General features: G+C 47.8%; 2 protein-coding genes across 4 annotated transcripts; both read right to left on the bottom strand.

Annotated features, from left to right (window-relative positions):
* MYL6 (myosin light chain 6) lies at positions 429-3,626 on the bottom strand. 3 transcript variants are annotated; one of them, XM_005680365.2, is made up of 7 exons: positions 3,491-3,626; positions 3,195-3,222; positions 2,187-2,330; positions 1,813-1,986; positions 1,644-1,721; positions 1,295-1,339; positions 429-619 (listed from the first exon to the last, which is right to left on the bottom strand). In XM_005680365.2, the coding sequence occupies exons 1-6, from the start codon at positions 3,491-3,493 to the stop codon at positions 1,311-1,313; spliced, it is 456 nt and encodes a 151-aa protein (XP_005680422.1). In that variant the 5' UTR covers positions 3,494-3,626; the 3' UTR covers positions 429-619; positions 1,295-1,310. The 3 variants fall into 3 exon arrangements, with proteins under 3 accessions (XP_005680422.1, XP_005680423.1, XP_005680421.1); XM_005680366.2 differs by lacking the exon at positions 1,295-1,339; XM_005680364.3 differs by lacking the exons at positions 3,195-3,222; positions 3,491-3,626 and adding an exon at positions 2,565-2,616.
* MYL6B (myosin light chain 6B) lies at positions 3,858-7,998 on the bottom strand. Its single transcript, XM_005680367.3, has 8 exons — positions 7,916-7,998; positions 6,386-6,614; positions 5,638-5,665; positions 5,282-5,425; positions 4,889-5,062; positions 4,285-4,362; positions 4,093-4,130; positions 3,858-3,954 (listed from the first exon to the last, which is right to left on the bottom strand). Exons 2-7 carry the CDS (start codon positions 6,566-6,568, stop codon positions 4,102-4,104), a joined length of 636 nt encoding a protein of 211 aa, XP_005680424.1. The 5' UTR covers positions 6,569-6,614; positions 7,916-7,998; the 3' UTR covers positions 3,858-3,954; positions 4,093-4,101.

Here is an 18,940-nt window from a genome sequence, read left to right on the forward strand (position 1 = left end):
AGTAGTGGTGGCTTCATGTCTTCCCTTATTAGGCGGGAGAAGGCAGGCATCTCAGCTGCTTGTTATTGTTGGCCCTGGGCCTCGCTGAAGTGACAGGCCCAGGCAGTACTAATATGGCCTGACTTTCGCTCCAATAAACAGTTCCCGGGCTCCCTGACAAAAGACCTTCCATGCCAGGGAGGGCTAAGAGAGGACTCAGCCCCACATGGGATAGAACAAGGGTGGCCAGCCTTAGTCCTACAGGCATTTATGGCTTTCCTAATCCCCCCAAGGTAGCCTTTGTAGCACCGATGAGTGAAGCCAGCATCTCTTAAATGAGGAAAAAGTGGCTCCTACAGGCCCTTGGCTGGCTTTCCGCAACCTCTGGTCCACTGACCCGGGACTGCCTTCCCTTTCACCCTGGTCAGGAAGAACAGCAGAACCGCACATAGAGCAGAGAACAAGTTTATTTGGTGAATGCTGATGGTAGACATCATCCAAGAGAGAGAATCTGGGGAAAATACTGTGACAAGAGAACCTAGGAAGCCTCCGGGCTACATACACAATCTCCCACAAGGAAGGTGCAGTGTCCACGCACACTGGGAATATCCTCAGCCATTCAGCACCATGCGGACGAGCTCTGTGGAAAGGAGAGGGGGGTGAACAGGAAGCAGGGCGAAGGGGAGGGGTCCGCCAGGGGCCAGGAGACCACAGACCACAAAGGCAGCGTAAGAAGGAATGTGCCCACGACAACCAACCTTGGGGTCAGTTTGCAGTACTCTCGACCCCCAGCTCCCCTCCCACCAGCTGTTAGTTCCCCCTGCCCCACCCTGAGCAGCAAGAACACAGCAGAGGCGGAAGAGTTCCCAACTACACCTACAGCTACTGTCAGCCACTGGGGGGAGGAGGAGACAGAGTTTTGGGTTAGGGTATCTCCAAGCTGCCCAGCGGAAAGGAGAAGACCTACAGCAGCACGGTAGGGCAGGCAACCCACCCTCCCTGCCAACCACATGATCCTGGGCTAAAGGATCACCATGAAGCCAGACAGGGGTAGGTAGGCTGGTGTGAGTTCCCAGACACCAGCACCCTGGAAGCCAACCAAACCTCAGACCCCGTTCTAGGAGAGGAGGAGGTGCCACACCCCCAGGCTGTCTGCCTCTTTGAGGAACCCCTCCCCTCCCCAGTCAGCTCCATGCAGAGGCATGCCGGGAAGAAGTCAGATGGTAGTAGGGGAAGGCAGGGGCTAGAGAGCAGAGGCTGGGGAAAAAAACACTGGGGAGGTCAACTAGAGAAGGGGGGCTGGGAGGAGCCGTACCCGCCCCATGGGCCCGTCACCCCGACAGGATATGCCTCACAAACGCTGCAGGAAGGAAGAGACATTCATGGTGAAGACAAGACATAGACGTGGGGTGAAGGGGTCAGGCAGTGAGGAACTGGACATCCATTTTTACTTCCCATCGCTTTCCCACCCTTCAGGCCACAGGAGCCCTTCCTTTCCTGTCACACCCCTCTGGCCTCCCATTCCTGGGCGGGGCTAGGCCCTGCCCCTTGCCTCCTGGCACTTTTAGGAGCCTGAATCCAGGGACAGGGAAAGCCCTCAGTGCGGTGCATGACCTGCCCCCGTATGGCTGCTTCCTCCGTGAGACCGCCGGTTCGTCCCTCACCTTCATAGTTGATACAGCCATTGCTGTCCTCATGCCCTGCCACCAGCATCTCTACTTCTTCCTCTGTCATCTTCTCACCTGCAGAGAGGAAGGAAGAGCGAGCATTCTGGAGTTGGGTGACACCGAGGTCTCTCAGGTGGCACCTCAAGAAGGAAGGGCAGAGCCTCACCCAGTGTGACGAGAACGTGCCGGATCTCAGCACCCATGACAGTGCCGTTCCCTTCCTTGTCAAATACCCGAAGGCCTTCAACATAGTCCTCATAGGTGCCCTGGTCCTTGTTCTTGGCCACAGTCTGCAGCATGGGTAGGAAGTGCTCAAAGTCCAGTACCTTCACGTTCATCTCTGCCGAAAAGGAGGTGGAAGCTAAGTCATATGTGTTCTCAGGACTGGGGGTTAAGGGGCTCCCACTCCAGGCAGGAGAAATCTGTGGGATTTGCCAGACAAGACCCGCTCGTGTTTGGGGCCTAGGAAGATAAAAGGAAGCTATTAGCTGAAGACTGCGGGCCCCACCACAGGGCAGAGTTGTTCTTAAGGACCCTCACCATCACTCTTGGGGTTCCCCAGGACTTTGAGCACCTCGGCGTTGGTGGGATTCTGGCCCAGGGCCCTCATCACGTCCCCACACTGACTGTACAGGATCTTGCCATCCCCCGTTCGGTCAAACAGCTGGAAGGCCTCCTTGAACTCTGAGGATCCAGATAAACATCAGTATGGGACACACAGGTGTTAACCCAAACCCTCCTCCATGGTCCCCACCGCCCATTCAACTTTGATCATGCTGAGGAAATCAGATATTTATAACACTGTACACCCAATCCCTGTAAGAGGGATCCAGTGTCCCTTCCTCCCAACTCAGGTATCTCACATAAAGACCAGGCCTTCCTCAACGCTTAGCAGAGTGGTTCCGGCCATTTACATACCCTCTCCGCCTGCAGCAAGCCTGCCCAGCCTCCTCATTACACGACTCAGGGCAGGAATTTGCCACCGCCCTGTCTGGGCCCTGTCCTTATAAGGAAGTGGGAGCAGCGGCCTGGGACTGGGGTCATCCCAGCTTGCCACTTCTCACCCCTCTAGTACAGGGTCCTTTCAGAGGGTACTGCTACAAAGAAGTATCCTCAGCAAACTCCCCTGTTGCACTTTCACAAAAAAACAGGTCACTGCTGTTTACAGCCTTTACAATTCCAAGCTGAGGGGAGAGGGTAGTTACCACAGGAGGAAAAGAGGCAGAAGTAGCTGATTAAGGAACACAGGAGCACAAACAGCTTAATACACCGTCCCCAAGCCCCACACACAGCAGGCATTAGTGATCAAGTTGTTTCACACACCCACATCACCTAAAACTCACCCAGTGCTTGGGGCTCAGATCTAGAGTAGAAGGGAAGGGAGGAAGAGAGAGTGAGAAAAGAAAATGGAAGATCCAGAAGGAAGGAGAAGGGAACCCACCAGGTACTCCCCTGGGGGTGCTAAAGAGATGACAGGTGAGGGTGAAAGAGCTAGAGGGAGTGTCCCTCTCCCTAACATGACCTCAACAGAGGTCAGAGATTACCTACCTGCGGTCTGATCCTCGGTGAAGTCACACTGCTCAGAGAAGACGAGAGTGGTCAGCATCTTAACTCCAATCTCCCCAGCTTCCGTCCCAGTCCCAAGAACTCTGAATCACAAACTCCTATTCCATGCTGGGGACTCGCTTCCCAGAAGGGTAGGATCCCAGACACTCCAACCCCACCTCCAACCTTCGAGGGCCTCAGGTTCATTTACCCGCTACTCTGCCTTCTCCCCGCCCCCTCTCCCCGGCTTCCCGCCTTTCGCCCCAAATCCCGCTCATCCTCTCGGCCCCGGGCCCCACCATCTTGACGCTCAGCTCTGCGGGACCTTTGCCTGCAGTAATGGCTCCGGTTCCTGGCCCAACCCTAGTCTTAGTACGTCCTAATGACGTCACCCCAGCTGACCCAACCAATAGGGATCCTGGCCCGGGTTTATGCAGATGACGCTACTATATTAGTAATAAGGTGGGCGGGGGCCAGCTGGTGTTCAAGTCTCCAGAATAGCCCTACCTGGGGCACAGAAACTGCAGAACAAGGCGGAATGGGGCGCAAGGAATCTGCTCCTCCGAGCAGCGAGAAAGTCAGAGGAGGTCGCATTGGTGGGTTCGGGTGGGAAGAGGAGCCCTCCCTTTCCCTCCCCCACCTCTAAAGAAAGCAAGAGTCGGAAGCTAAGGGAGGAAACGTCTCTTTATTTTGAAACAATAGCCTCCTAGTGGCAGGAACGTGCTTTTGCCTGGTGGGAGCCCAGCGTCCGACGCCACTGCACCTGTGGAAAAAGATGAACGTTGCCAAATCCTGCCACTGTCGGCGCAGCAAGACACGGAAATGCACTTCCTTGCTTTTGTACGCAGGCAGAGGGACAGGAAGGAGGCTTGCCTCCCAAGGCGCAGTGAGAGTGCCGTACCTGCATTGCTCAGACGCTTAGGATGTGCTTCAGGAAGGCTGCAGAGAGAAGAGGGAAGAGGGGCTTCAGAAGCTGGCCTGATGATAACCCATCTGACTTTAGATAATTCAGGCTTCAGGATGCCTCCACCCACATACCTCGGGCCTCCTGCCTCCCTCTTCCCCAGTCGTTTCTGCTCCTCTGGCCCCTCACCTTCATAATTGATGCAGCCACTGCTGTCCTCATGTCCTGCCAAAACAGACTCCACCTCCTCTTCAGTCATCCTCTCTCCTGGGCCCAGACACAGTGTTTTAGCCCCTGCCTTCCCTCCCTCATCAACCCATGCCTCTTTCTTCTGGTGGCACCTCCTCTTCTCCCACCCTGGAGACTTGCCCATAGCAACAGTCCCCCAAGAGAATTCCCTCTTTGTAGTGGGCATGCCTTGAATGTGTCTCTGAATCTTGCTTTCCATTTCACCTCAATTTTAGGTGGTGAAAGCTTTGACAGACAAGGAAACTGAATTCCAGAGGATTAAAAAACAGACCATATCATAGAGTACAGCCATCTCTTCCCAAGACTGAAACTCAGATTTCCCACCTCGTTCCCTTTCCTCTGCCCTTTGGGAGACAGCTGCAGCCCACTCACTTTAGACTGAAGGAGGAAGACCTTCAGATTCTGTCCCTAAGGCTCTGACCTTCTCAGTCTCCTGCCCATGACCCATAGGACAGTAATCCCTCACTAGCTCTGCTTACTTGGCTAACCTTCTTAGTTCATCCCCTCCTCTCAACACCCCCAGGAGTTCTGGTCCCTGTCTCACCCAGGGTGGTGAGGACATGTCTGAGCTCAGCTCCCATGACTTTGCCATTCTGCTCTTTGTCAAACACCCGAAGCCCCTCCAGGTAGTCCTGGTATGAGCCTCGGTCTGGCAACTTGGCGACTGCCTGAAGCATGGGCAGGAAAGTCTCAAAGTCCACACGCCGGGACTTCAGCTCTGGAGATAGAGAGGTGAAGGAGAGGTTACTACAGTGTCACCTAGGACCCAACTCCCATCCCCACCATGAAGGGTTTCATCTGTTCAACATTCAGATATTTTTCTGCCCTTATGTTTGACAGTTTTTAAAGTCCTGGGACCCACCTCAGCATCCTTTATCACCTTACCAACATTCCACCACCAAACTGAAAACCCGCATTGTCCCAGAGGTGCCCTCACCATCACTCTTGGGGTATCCCATGACCCTGAGCACCTCGGCGTTGGTGGGGTTCTGGCCCAGAGCCCTCATCACGTCCCCACACTGGCTGAACTGGATCTTGCCATCCCCCACTCGGTCATACAGCTCGAAGGCCTCCTTGAACTCTGAAGTGTAAGGAGAGGTCAGTGTTGACAAGGGGTTCCCATCACCACTAAGAGAAAGGAAATTCAGAAACAATGTGCTTGAGCTGGGCAGAACAGAGAACACAAGGAGCACTAGTGTGGGAGGTTTCAAGGTCGGGAATAGAGGTAGGGGAATAGAAAGAGGATCTGACTAGGGATTGGGATGGACAGTGGGATCAGTGGCGTCTCCTCACCCTCCAGCTGGTCCTTGTTAAACTCGATCTGTGGAAGAGAAGAGCATGTGAGGAGAGATGACAGGACTCACTCAATCCCTCTCCAGCACTCCTCCCGACCAACTGGCAGCCACTTCAGGGGGGGGGCCCATAGGGACCAGGCTGGGAACCCAGCCATCTCAGTCCCATTCCCAGCTCCAGAACTTGGGAGAATCCCAAGAGGAGGAATTATTGGGGGGAGGGTTTCCTGGGAACAGGGTTAATCCCATGCCACCTGTTCCCCTCCCTCTACTGCCCTGAGCCCTGCATCCCTCACATAACTGGGGGCTGAACAAAGGCTAAATTTACCCCTGGCCCCCAGCTGTGATTGTCTAACAAGTCTGTCCTCTTCAGCCTTCCCTCCTGGGGTTCAGAGCTGTGGCTTTTCATATTGAATAGTCAGACAGGCACAGGCAGCAGCTCCCCCCTTTCACCTTGAAACTGTCCTCAGAACCCAGATGTTCCCCATCTTACAGGCTCTGCCTCCAGCAGTACAGTGAGAAAGTGATGTACATACACACACATGTTATCGGTTAGAGGCAGAGGGCAACAAAGACAATAGAGTCATTAAGCTTAGATGCTTCCGGCGGGGGTGGGGGGTACTAAGAAAACCCCCCACCATCATCCAGTGCTTACTGATTCCCTACCTTCTAGATACCTGCAGTCCCCTAGGCTACATCCCACTGTTGTACCGACTCCTCCATTCTCTTCTCACTTTTCAGGGACTTACCACCACTTTGGAGAGATCGATGGGGGGCTCCTGGGGTTTCGCAGGTTTCTCAATGATTAGAGGGACAGGTGGTGGTAGCTCAACCCTGGATGGAGGGGGCCCTACTGCGGGCTTAGCAGCAGGCTTGGAGGCAGCAGGGGGCCCCACTGGCTTCTTCACGGGAACATCCTTCTTGGGAGGCATGATGTCGGGTGGCCAAAGGACAGTGTGCCGATGGGGGCACCCATCTCTGTTTAAATAGCCAGGGAGTCTGGGATGTCAAGGGGCGGGGGCAGGGGCAGGGAGCCAGTTGGCTGGGGGGAGGGTGAGATAGAGGAGAGGTATGCCGGCTGCCCTCACTCCCCTGGCCTTGTGTGGTTCAGGACTCCTGCCCCAAGGTCTTCTCCCTTCTGTCCACCCCGCCCCAAATGCTGACCAGAACAATGGCCCTTTGGGGGCCGGGGGAGGAAGGCAGAGACGGCCCAGAACGGGGGGGGGGTTAACTTTCAGGGTGCAGATAGGAGGGTTGCCAGGGACAAACTGAAACAGGGGTGAGGAAGAGAAGGGGACCCAGAAAATTCCGACCCCCTGACTCGGAATAGTCCTTTTTCCTAGCAGCTTTAGACTCTTGAAGATGGAGGCAAGGATGGGGGCCTTATTAAAGTGGGGTCTGGGAGTAGTGAAAGAGGTAAAAAACAAGCAGCTCTTCCACTTCCCTCTTCCTATCGATGAGGAGCATGGTAGTTCACCCCACAGCTTATAATACTCGGTACCTCAAGTCCCTAACCCCCTCCCTCCCAGCCCAGAACTGGAACTGTGCACTGCACGATACGGAGAAAGAATAGTAATAGAAAGGCATGACTCCCACCCACTGTCTCCTTAGCCCCAGTGTTGTTTTAAGAGTGGGGATGGAGGGAAGGATTGAGTTTAATACCCATCACCCATACTCCGAAGAAAGGAACCCTTGTCCACAAGCCTATGGTCATTCAAGTCAGACAAATACGGGTGCCTGCTGAACCTGTAGGGAGTCCATGGTGGCACCTGAGGGGAAAGGCAGGCTCTGAGAGGCAAAGGGCCTAATTTCTAAAATCTCTAATCCGTAAAGATGTGCGAGGTCCTCTGGGCTCCATGAGTATTCAACCCTCAACCAGAAGGATAATAAGACCCTGACTTGGCAGGCAGGTTGCAAACCTTGCTGTGGGCACTGGGGAAAGGTGGATGTCAGGGGCCTATGAAAGAGGGGAGGGTTTGCTGGTTATTTTTGTACTGGGGGTTAAAAAGGCGATGATTTAGACAGCATTCTGAGGAAGACAGTAGTGATTCCATTTAGGGGTTTAGAGTTGATGCTGGGTCTCCCACTCGCAAAAAAAAAAAAAAAAAAAAAAACCCATCTGAACCTCATTACTGCAAATCGTCTCATTTTAGGAAAATCAGAATCTCTCCTCTAGCCAGGAGTACCTCACACACATACACACACACACACCCCTACACATACACACCCCTAAGCCTTAAATAAAGGAAAGAGCCCATCCCCAGCGCCCCAAAACTCACCCTGCGGGGTCCAGGTAAGGGGCGGAGGCGGGGCGCAGGGCAGCCGCGGGCCCTGAAGGGTTAATTTCTGCGGCCTCGGAGCATGCCGGGAGATGTAGTCCTCGCGCGCCCGCGGGCTCACGGGAAACACCGCGGTAAGGCTCTGGGAGGATGCTGGCGCAGTGACTTCCGGCCCGCGGCGGCGGTTGGTGACTCAGGTTTTGGGGGTGCGATTCTTGTCCCAGAACCTAAAGGCAGTGAGCACTTTACAGCCCCTATCCCTGACCGTAAAACCGCGCGTGGCCCCTCTAGATATCTCCTTTGCTTGGCTCTGAGTTCCCCGTTTAGTGTGGGCGGGGATTTATTCCTGAATCCACTGGTAAGAACGCAGAACGAGGGGAAAGGCTGCAGCTGCAGCAGGCCGGATGGAGGTCAGACAGTAGGAAGCACTTACTCCCTCGGGCATAATGGTTCGGCCTTTTTAGCGTCCTTTTACTGTTTGGTAGAAAGAGAACAGAAGCCGTTGAGTTGCCTTGTGACTTGGAACAGTTAACTGAAGTTTTTCGTTTTTTAAAAAATGAACTGGTAGTTAAGTGTTAAACTTTGGATTAAGCAGGGTCACCTGCCCTTAGTCGCTCTAAATTGAAATTTCCGCTGAATGCGGCAGCGTATGTACCAGCCACCCTGTCGTTTCTTCACAGGTCTTGGAATGCAGGGCTGGCTTCTCCAGCCTTTGACTATGAGAAGTCTCTGCCCAGCATTGGACATCTCTTTCCCGCAGATGGTTGTTTTTTAGATTTTTTTTAAAAATTGAAGTAAAGTTTACAAATATAAGTTTCAGGTGTACTACATAGTGATTCTCAGTTTTTAAAGATTATACTCTATTTATAGTTATTGTAATTTTTGCTGTATTCCCTGTGTTGTACATTCCCCAGATGATTATCAAAGTTCCTGTTTGTGCTTGGAGGGAGCCAGCCCAGGCAAGCCCAACTTCACTGGCTGGACCAGTAAATGCCCTGGTTGCTCACACAGTGCTGGACATTGGGGCTTGCCTGGATGGGCAAGCAGTGGGTCGGAGAAGAAAACCTACCCACCAGAGGTCAATAGTGTGAGGCGTAAGTGAACTTTATGGGCAGTGCAGAAGTGATACTTGCTGGTTGGGGCAAGCTTCTTGGAAGACCAGAAATGGGTTGTGTAATAGAAACAGTAACGAAGAGGAGAGTGTTAGCAGCTATTCTGGAGGTCTCAGCAGAGCAGGTACTGCTGTGAACCATAGAGATGGTAAAGAATATGGACTCAGACCAGCCTGCTTAGATTTTTTTTGGGGGGGAGGGGTTTCTGTATGTTTAAATTTGAATCTAGGTCCTGCCACATACAAGCAACTTCAGTTATCAATAATATGTAACCTTGTAGTTCTGTTGGGAGGGTTCAGTGTGTTAATTTTTGTAAAACAGAATGGACCAGGCACAGAGTAAGTGATTTGTTAGCTAAATTTCCTTTACTCTTCCCAGCATATGAAGTAGTTGGTATTTCCTCATTTTTCATCCATAAAAGATTACTAGGCATGAACAGATGGAGAGCAAGAAAGAATACATTTGTCTTAAGTGTTTGGTTACAAGACTGTTTGGGGGAGGGCCACATCAAAGATGATTTTTTGTGTCTTTCATCGCTTCCACAGAGGTTGGTTTTGAAGATGGTTTATCTGATTTTTTTCTCTTTCCCCTTCATAACTGCCTTTTGGCAGTTTGCCAAGGAGAAGTGCTTATGGCATCATCTGACTCTCTAGCCTTTTGTCTGATTTGTAGATAAGCAGTGCAAGAAGAAAAGATGAAGTCCCTTGGCAAATACAAGTTGGAGGACTAGCCTTCATTTTCTGTATTATCTCTTTTAATCATAAATAACACAAACCAGACTGAACGTGGTCTTAACTGGGCATAGGTGATTTATGCACCATATATGTGGGCTTTCTGTGACAAATCCCCAACTCTCCTCTCTTCCTGCACCACCTGGGATGTGACTTGTGTATTCTTAAGGATTGCATATTCTAATATTGAGTGAGTGAGTGAGTGAAGTCGCTCAGTCGTGTCCGACTCTCTGCGACCGCATAGACTGTAGCCTGTCAGGCTCCTCGGTCCGTGGGATTTTCCAGGCAAGAGTGCTGGAGTGAATTGCCATTTCCTTCTCCAGGGGATCTTTCCAACCCAGGAATCGAACCTGGGTCTCCTGCATTGCAGGCAGATGCTTTACCATTTGAGCCATCAGGGAAGCCCTATTCTAATATTAGTCAACATAAAATAATTAGGAAGAGCAGAGCTTTTTCAAATACAATTTTAAAAGTTACTTTCCAATTACAGTCATTACAAAGTATTGGCTATACTCCCCATGTTTTAAAGTATATGCTTGAGCATGTCTCACACCCATTCTTTGTACCTCCAACTCCCCTACCCCAAGCTGCCCCTGCCCCTTCCCCACTAGTGACCACTAGTTTGTTCTCTGTATCTGCGAGTCTGCTTCTTTTTTGTTGTATTCACTGATTTTTTGTATTTTGTAGATTCCACATATAAGTGACATCATACAGTATTTCTTTCTCTGAGATACTTCACTTAATATAATGCCCTCCTAGTCTATCCATGTTGCTACAGGTGACAAAATTTCATTCTTTTTTGTGGCTGAATAGTATTCCTCTGTGTGTGTGTGTGTGTGTGTGTGTGTGTGTGTGTGTGTGTGTGTGTACACACCACATCTTGTTCCACTCGTCTGTTAATGGACACTTAAGTTGCTTCTGTATTCTTGGCAATTTTAAATAATGCTGTTGTGAACACTGGGGTATTGGTTTTTTGTTTTTGTTTTTTAATATATACCCAAGAGTGGAATTGCTTGGTCATATGGTAACTCTGTTTTTGGCCTTTTGAGAAACTTCTGCACTGTTTTTCATAGTGGCTGCATCAATTTACATTCCTACCAATGGGGTACAAAGGGTTCTCTTCTCCACATCTTCGCCAACATTTTTGTTTGTGTTCTTTTTGATGATAGCCATTCAGACAGTATGAGATGAGGACAGGCACAGCTTATGAAAGGTCTACGTTTTAATGTACATTAAAACCTGATGGGACAGTTTCTGGAGTTACATGGCACTATGTAAATCTTTAGTAACTTGAATAACTTTGGTTTCACCCTATACACTTTACCTAGCTCTTTCACCAGTGACTAATGTGTTAAGATGGATAATAGTTTAGGTAGAGAGACCCAAGTTTCCTCAATAAATAGGAAATATGTCTTCAGTCCTCTGGCATTTTGATCAGAAAGTGGTATTGGTGGTGATGTGTGATAGAAGAGGGAGGGTGAGGAGGATGTTTTATGATGCACGGGTCATTGATGAAGTCCTCTCCAAGACCCGTTTTTATAAACGCATACTAGATGCCGCATATAAACAGAAAGATAGGTTTTCTGGCAAGAAATGCTAATTTCATTTTTGTAATATTCTAAAACGGTGATACTCAGATTTAGCTGTTCTTCAGAATTTCCTGTAAGCAGACAAACTTCCAGATTCTGCTCCCAAAGATTCTGATTCTAGGTCTGTGTTAGGGCCTGGAAATCTATTTGAAATATTTTTAGCCTACTGGAAACTCAGAGAATAAACTAACAGACATGGGTAATAAAAGTGATCTTTTAAAAATGTGCCTTTGATCATGTCATCTTCCTGCTTAAAATTCTTTCACATGCTTTGATAAAAAAGAATCCTCAAAACACTCCTTGCCTGAACCAACCATACCTACTAGCTTTTAGATCTTCAAAAGAAAGCTATTCTTCTCGGCTTAGGTTGTTACCTCTTTCATATTCCTGCCCCCTCTCCCCCCCAACACACACTATTGCCAGGGCCAAGCAGGGCACAGCGCCTGTCATATGCTGGACACTCAAATATCTGTAGAGTGAATGGCCGTCTGGGTGAAAGGGAAGAGTGAAGAATGGACACTGATACTAGTAAGTCAATAGGGAGATAGGTTGGGGATTCAAGAGACTGAGAGAGTTCCCATGTACTGAGCTCTTATTTTTTTCATAAAGTAGAACGTGAGGTGATTACTACTAATATATAGCACAGGGGACTCAATGCTCTGTGGTGACCTAAATGGGAAAGAAATCCAAAGAAGAGGGAGTATGTATATCAGTTCAGTTCAGTCGCTCAGTTGTGTCCGACTCTTTGCGACCCCATGAACGGCAGCACGCCAGGCCTCCCTGTCCATCACCAACTTCCGAGGTCCACCCAAGCCCATGTCCATTGAGTCAGTGATGCCATCCAACCATCTCATCCTCTGTTGTCCCCTTCTCCTGCCCTCAATCTTTCCCAGTATCAGGGTCTTTTCCAATGAGTCAGCTTTTCACATCAGGTGGCCAGAGTACTGGAGTTTCAGCTTCAACATCATCCTACCAATGAGCACCCAGGGCTGATCTGCTTTAGGATGGACTGGTTGGATCTCCTTGCAGTCCAAGGGACTCTCAAGAGTCTTCTCCAACACCACAGTTCAAAAGCATCAATTCTGCACTCAGTATACACATGGCTGATTCACTTTGCTGTACAGCAGAAACTAACAAAACATTGTAAAGCACTACAATAAAAAAAATTTTTTTTTCAAGTGATGTGATGCAGTTTGCAGAAAGAGGAAGTGAAGCAGCTGGCTTGAGAAAGTAGTGAAGGTTTTAAATAGGTGCTTTGAAAGAAGGGTGACAGCTTACTGGGGACCCACTGACAAACACTCACTTGACATTTATTGAGTGGCTACTCTGCTCCACACATGAGCTTGCTGAATAGCTTGGAGGATGATTGTAAAAGGAGATCATAAATTTGTAATGGCGCTGATCCACAGATAGTTATTTTCTTCTTCCAGTATTACTCAGCTACTTGGATAATTAAGCTAGAGAATAGAGGCAGCTGGAATGGTAGTGGCTTAAATTTTATGGAATAGGGATAATGGGTAAACTTGGGAACAAGGAAGTTGAGAATCTTAAGTAAAATGTTTGTAGTCCAGGCCAAATAGAGAAGGAGTGAGTATGAAAGTGGCTGATTAAATTGAGAGAATGTGGGAGGTCACAAGGCTGGTGTCTCAAAGAGGATGAATAAGTGAAATGTTTGGAGACCTCAGAGTTGTAGCTAGAGAGAATAGCACATTGGAGATTAAAATTTCAAAGAATATAGGAGAAGACAGGAACTAGGCAAGTTACCATGGGGTTGAAAGGTCAATGAGATGAAGGTCACTGGCTTTAAGGAGAGTGTTCCTTAAAGTTCTTTCGATTGCGAATAGCAAAAAAATCTGACTGAAACTGGCTAAACAAGATTTATTGGCTTCAGTAATCGGAAAGAGGTAGGGTGGGTTTTCAGTTCATATTGATCCAGAAACTCGAGATCACCGAGGGATCTAATTCTCTTGCCACTGTCCCTGTGTTAGCTTCTTCCTTGGATCCTTTCCTGGAGCTACATACGGCTTAGCTGCACATCCTTATACCACAGAAGGAAGAGAGAGAGCTTCTCTTGACCATTGCAATCAGTTCCTGACTAGACCCACTTAGAAAAATGCACATCCACCCTTGAACTAATCACTATGGTCAGGGAGATAAATATGCCCTGGTAGGTTCAGACTGGGTTATTGCCTACCCTGTGGTAAGGAGGATGGTGTTATTTTAATTCTCTTAGGCCACCCAGGGTGGTGGATCCACCTGCCATAGGAGGTGGATTGGAATTCATCCAGATGAGGAGGAAAGGGCACTAGGGAGGAAACCAAGTGTCCACCAAATGAGGAACTGTGATTCTAGTTACTGAGTAACTTGCAGTGTACATTGAAGACTCCAGGGTGACAGCAATATTCAGGGCACCACACCCTTCTGTAAATACTGTGTGTGTGTGTATTGGGGGAGTGACAGCAATGGGAAAAGGTAGAAACGGTGTATCAGATTGGCAGCCTCTCCAAAGGAGCTGAGATTTTTTTCACTGCCCTGAGAATAATGATGGGGATGTAGCATTGGGGTGCAAAGAGAAGGCATAGCCCATCTCCCAGTATAAGTACATGGAGTTAAGGAGAACGAACGGTCTCTGGAGGGTGCTTCTGGTGAATGAGTTCTCTTGAGAGAGGAGCCAGGTTTCAGGGGAGGCCAGAGTGAGATTTGTGTAAATAAAGAATTGTATGGAGTAGAGTGAGTGGGAAGTGTTATATGGAACTAGGTTTGCAGAGGGTGCCGTGGAAAAGTTTGAGAAGGCCCTTCAGCAGCTCTCTTACTCTTTATACCTTTCTTATGTGCAGTGGTATTATAATTACTTGCCCTATCACCCTGCTTGTTCTTAGGTTTTTAGTTCTCTTTTTTAAAAATTGACATTTAACATTATTTTAGTTTCAGGTGTACAACATAATGATTTGATATTTGTATATGCTGTGAAATGATCACAATAAGTCTAGTTAACATGTTACCATATAAAAAATTGGTATATGTGTTATGAGAACTTTTAAAAGATTTACTGTTAGCAACTTAGAAATATGAAATACACTCTCTCTCTCTTCCTCTCCCGCGTGCATGCGCTCTCTCTCTCTCTCTCCCACATGCTCCTCCACTCTCTTCAAGTCTTTCAGTTGGCATTCCTCACACTTCGAGGATGTATTCTCCTGCTATCTTCTAAGTAAAATGGAGCTGTAACACTGATTTGCCTAAGAGCTATAACACGGTTTGTCCAAGACCTGAGAGCTGTGACGCGCCGAGGGCTTTAATGTCCGTCACTCCAAATCTTTGTTGTGACAAGATAAAGAACCGAGGAACATACACTTGTGTGACATCAATGGTGCCGTGAATCGGATGTAACCTGACTGAAACAACCTCCACGCAGAAGAGGCCAGGCACAGCAGGAGCCCAACTCAGCAAAGCTGCCGTAGAGGCAGAACGTGAAGAAAATCCAGTGCAGGGGAAGGCCCATCGTGCTGGAAACCGGAACAGCGAGAAACAAACTGGCAGAAAGCTCACGTGGCCCAGTCTCAGCCTAGAAGACCTCTGGGTAAGGTCAACCAGCTACAACATACAGTGCCAGTTCAACAAAGATGGGAAACTACAGCCAACCACAGAAAATACCACTCACCCTTAAATGGACACCGCTATAAGGACTCTGAGGCTTGAGACTAGCAAGAGGGGGAGGCACAATACCCCTCGCCGCCCCAGTTCAGCAGGAAGTACCCAGAAAGACCTCGACGCCCCTATTCCCAAAGAATTGGGCCTCCCATCTCTTGAGGGTGGAATGTTAGGTAGGTAGAACAGGGAAGAGGCGTCCAAAATGGCAGTGGCTACAGACAAGGAAGGGAAAAGCTCGTGAAAATGAAACAAAAGAAGGTCCAAGGACCGGAGTGAGGACCTCAGGTGAAACAAACAACACTCCTGGCTGGCCCAGTTTACATAGGACAGGCCCAGGAAGAGATAAACATATAAATAAAAGAGCCAAAGCTAGCTGGCTCACTCTCTCTCCCACGCGCTGGGGCGCTCTCTCCTCATGTCTTTAGATCGATATGCCCTCACGCCTCAAAGATGGATTTTCCTGCTCTCTTCTAAATAAAATAGAGCTGTAAAACTGAAAAAAAAAAAAAGAAAGAAAGAAATATGAAATACAGTATTAACTGTAGTCACCATGCTGTACTGTACACCACATCCCCAGGGCTTATAACTGCAATTTTATCGTTTTTGACTCCCTTCACCCATTTCACCCACCCTCCTTCCCCTGCCACCAGCCACCGGCCACCACCAGTCTGTTCTCTGAGCTTGGTTTTGTTGCTGTTGATGTTGTCTTTTAGATTCCACCTACAAGTGGAACCATACAGTATTTGTTTTTCTCTGTCTGATTTATTTCATTTGCCATAACGCCCTCAGCTTCCACCCTTGGAATGGAATGGCGAGACTCTCTTCATTTCTGTGGCTGAATAACATTCCATTGTATTGGTATGCCACGTCTTCTTTATCTGCTCACCGGTCAGTGAACACTGAGGCTGTTTCCATACCCTGGCTGCTGTCAGTAATGCTGCAGTGAAATAGGAGTGCATATATCTTTTCCAGTCATTTTTTTAACATAATTTACTACAGGTCTCTGAAGTGTATATTAAACATTTTAGTGCAACATCTTACAAATTGTTTTCCTTAAAAAAAAAAATCATCAACTCTCTACATCATGCATAAGTGGCTTGCCTACCCTGCCTCTTTTTTTTTTTTCTTCAACCATTAACACAGAAAAACCTTTGAAAAGAATATGAAAACTTGCTACAGAAACCCCCTGGGGAAAGAGGGTGTGTCCTGCAATGGACCTCTAACCTTTTTTTTTTGTTTTTTCAGAAAAATACTCAGAAGTGAAATTGCTGGATCATAGTTCTATTTTTAATTTCTTAGGAAACCTCCGTACTGTTTTCCATAGTGTTTGTACCAATTTACATTCTCACCAACAGTGCACAAGGGTTCCCTTTTCTACACATCCTCACCAACCCTTATTTCATATCTTTGATAATAGCCATTCTGACAGGTATGCAGTAGTATCTTATTGTGGCTTTGATTTGCATTTCCCTAGTGATTAGTGATGTTGAGCACCTTTTCACGTACCTATTGGCCATCTGGGAAAAATGTCTATTTAGATATTATGCCCATTAAAAAAAAAGATTATTTATGGGTTTTTGTGTTGACTTGTATGGGTTCTTTATATATTTTGGATATCATTCCCTTATCAGATAAGTGATTTTTAAATATTTTCTCCCACTCAGTGGGCTGTTTCTTTTGCTCTACAGAAGTTTTTCAGTTTTATGCATTCCCACTTGTTTCTTTTTGCTTTTCTTGCCTTTGCTTTTGGTGTCAGATTGGTTTTTAGTTCTTTAGGGTAGTCTTACCTTTGCATTTCAGTACCCTTGCTAGTGCAGTGCTTCACAAATGTTATCTGAATCCCAACCCAGGAGTGGAAAACTGATAGGTAGGGGCATTGCTGCTGGAGAGAATGCCTACTGATTTCACCAAGAAATGACAATTGGTAATTTGACAGTGAGCGAAGAGACAGGAAAATCTGTAAAATTGGCAAAATTTTGCTCATCAGATGGCAAAGATTTTTTTATGTTGTAATATCTAAAGAATATAGGAAAATATGTGTATTGCTGATAGGAGTAGAAAACTCATATATTTCATTTAGAATGCAGTTTGGAAGAATATACTGCCATTAGGGAATTCCTTGGTGGTCCAGTGGTTAGGACTGCACACTTTCACTGCTGTGGCGTGAGTTCAGTCCCTGATGGGAGAACTGAGATCCCACAAGCCACACCAAGTGGCCAAAAATGAATTTTGTGTGTTCCCACAGTGAATAACAAAACAGAACTACCTTTATTTCTGACAATACAGAATCAGTTTAACTATGGGGCAGTCGTTCTATAGAACTGTACATGTTGTAACGGTTACAAGTTATATTTTCAAAGACTATTTAATGAATTGTAAAAATGCTTATTATGTGTTAAGTGGAAAAAAAGGTTATAATCCTACTTTAACAACTATTTATTCCTGTAATTGTGTTAGTGACCTCAGGCCTTAAATCTGCTGCAGCTCCAGATAGCACCTTTCCACTAAGAACCCAGCAGAAAGGGAGGGAGCAACAAGGGCTTTCTACTGCTGACGCTCCATCCCCAGGTGACTTCCTCTTACATCTCATTGACCACAGCCTGGTCACAGAGCCACTCTTTAAGTTGCAGCAGAGTCTGGGAAAGTGAGTATCCAGCAAAAAGGATTGTGATTAATCCCCTGGGGCTGGCACAATGCCACCAAGAATGCTCTGGAGCAAATGGCTGTTGGGTAGACAGATGTGTTGCCACACCCAGTTAACTACAGCATGTTGTTTGGGCCCATAAAGCCATCTTCCAAAAGGGCAGTATTTGTAAACACCAGTGACAGTGTACCCATGTGCTGTCATCTCTACCTTCTGGAAGAGCTAGTGTGTCATGTGTGCCTGCCAATGGCCAGCTGTTTAAGAAATACCACATTGGCCTCTTTCCCAGCTGGAACCATGGAGGGTGCAGAAGAGAAGAAAAAGAAGGTTCCTGCTGTGCCAGAAACCCTTAAGAAAAAGCATAGGAATTTCGCAGAACTTAAGATCAAGCGACTGAGAAAGAAGTTTGCCCAAAAGATGCTTTGAAAGGCAAGGAGGAAGCTTATCTATGAAAACGATAAGCATTACCACAAGGAATACAGGCAGATGTACAGAACTGAAATTCGAATGGCTAGGATGGCATGAAAAGCCGGCAACTTCTGTGTACCCACGGAACCCAAATTGGCGTTTGTCATCAGGATCAGAGGTATCAATGGTGTGAGCCCAAAGGTTCGAAAGGTGCTGCAGCCCCTTCACCTCCCGCAGCTCTTCAATGGCACCTTTGTGAAGCTCAACAAGGCATCAGTTAACATGCTGAGAATTGTGGAGCCATACATTGCATCAGTTCAGTTCAGTTGCTCAGTCGTGTCCGACTCTGCGACCCCATGAATCGCAGCACGCCAGGCCTCCCTGTCCATCCACCAACTCCCAGAGTTCACTCAGACTCAAGTCCATCGAGTCAGTGATGCCAACCAGCCATCTCATCCTCTGTCGTCCCCTTCTCCTCCTGCCCCAAATCCCTCCCAGCATCAGTCTTTTCCAATGAGTCAACTCTTCGCATGAGGTGGCATGGGGGTACCCAAATCTGAAGTCTGTAAATGAATTGATGTACAAGCGTGGTTATGGCAAAATCAACAAAAAGCGAATTGCCCTGACAGACAATGCATTGATTGCTCAATCTCTGGGGAAATATGGAATCATCTGCATGGAGGATCTGATTCATGAGATCTATACCGTTGGAAAACGTTTCAAAGAAGCAAACAACTTCCTGTGGCCCTTTAAATTGCCTTCTCCACAAGGTGGAATGAAGAAAAAGACCACCCATTTTGTAGAAGGTGGAGATGCTGGCAACAGGGAAGACCAGATCAACAGGCTTATTAGAAGGATGAACTAAGGTATCTACCAGGATTATTTTTGTAATC

This window comes from Capra hircus, chromosome 5 (genome assembly GCF_001704415.2).
Source record: "Capra hircus breed San Clemente chromosome 5, ASM170441v1, whole genome shotgun sequence".
NCBI classification, from domain to species: Eukaryota; Metazoa; Chordata; class Mammalia; order Artiodactyla; family Bovidae; genus Capra; species Capra hircus.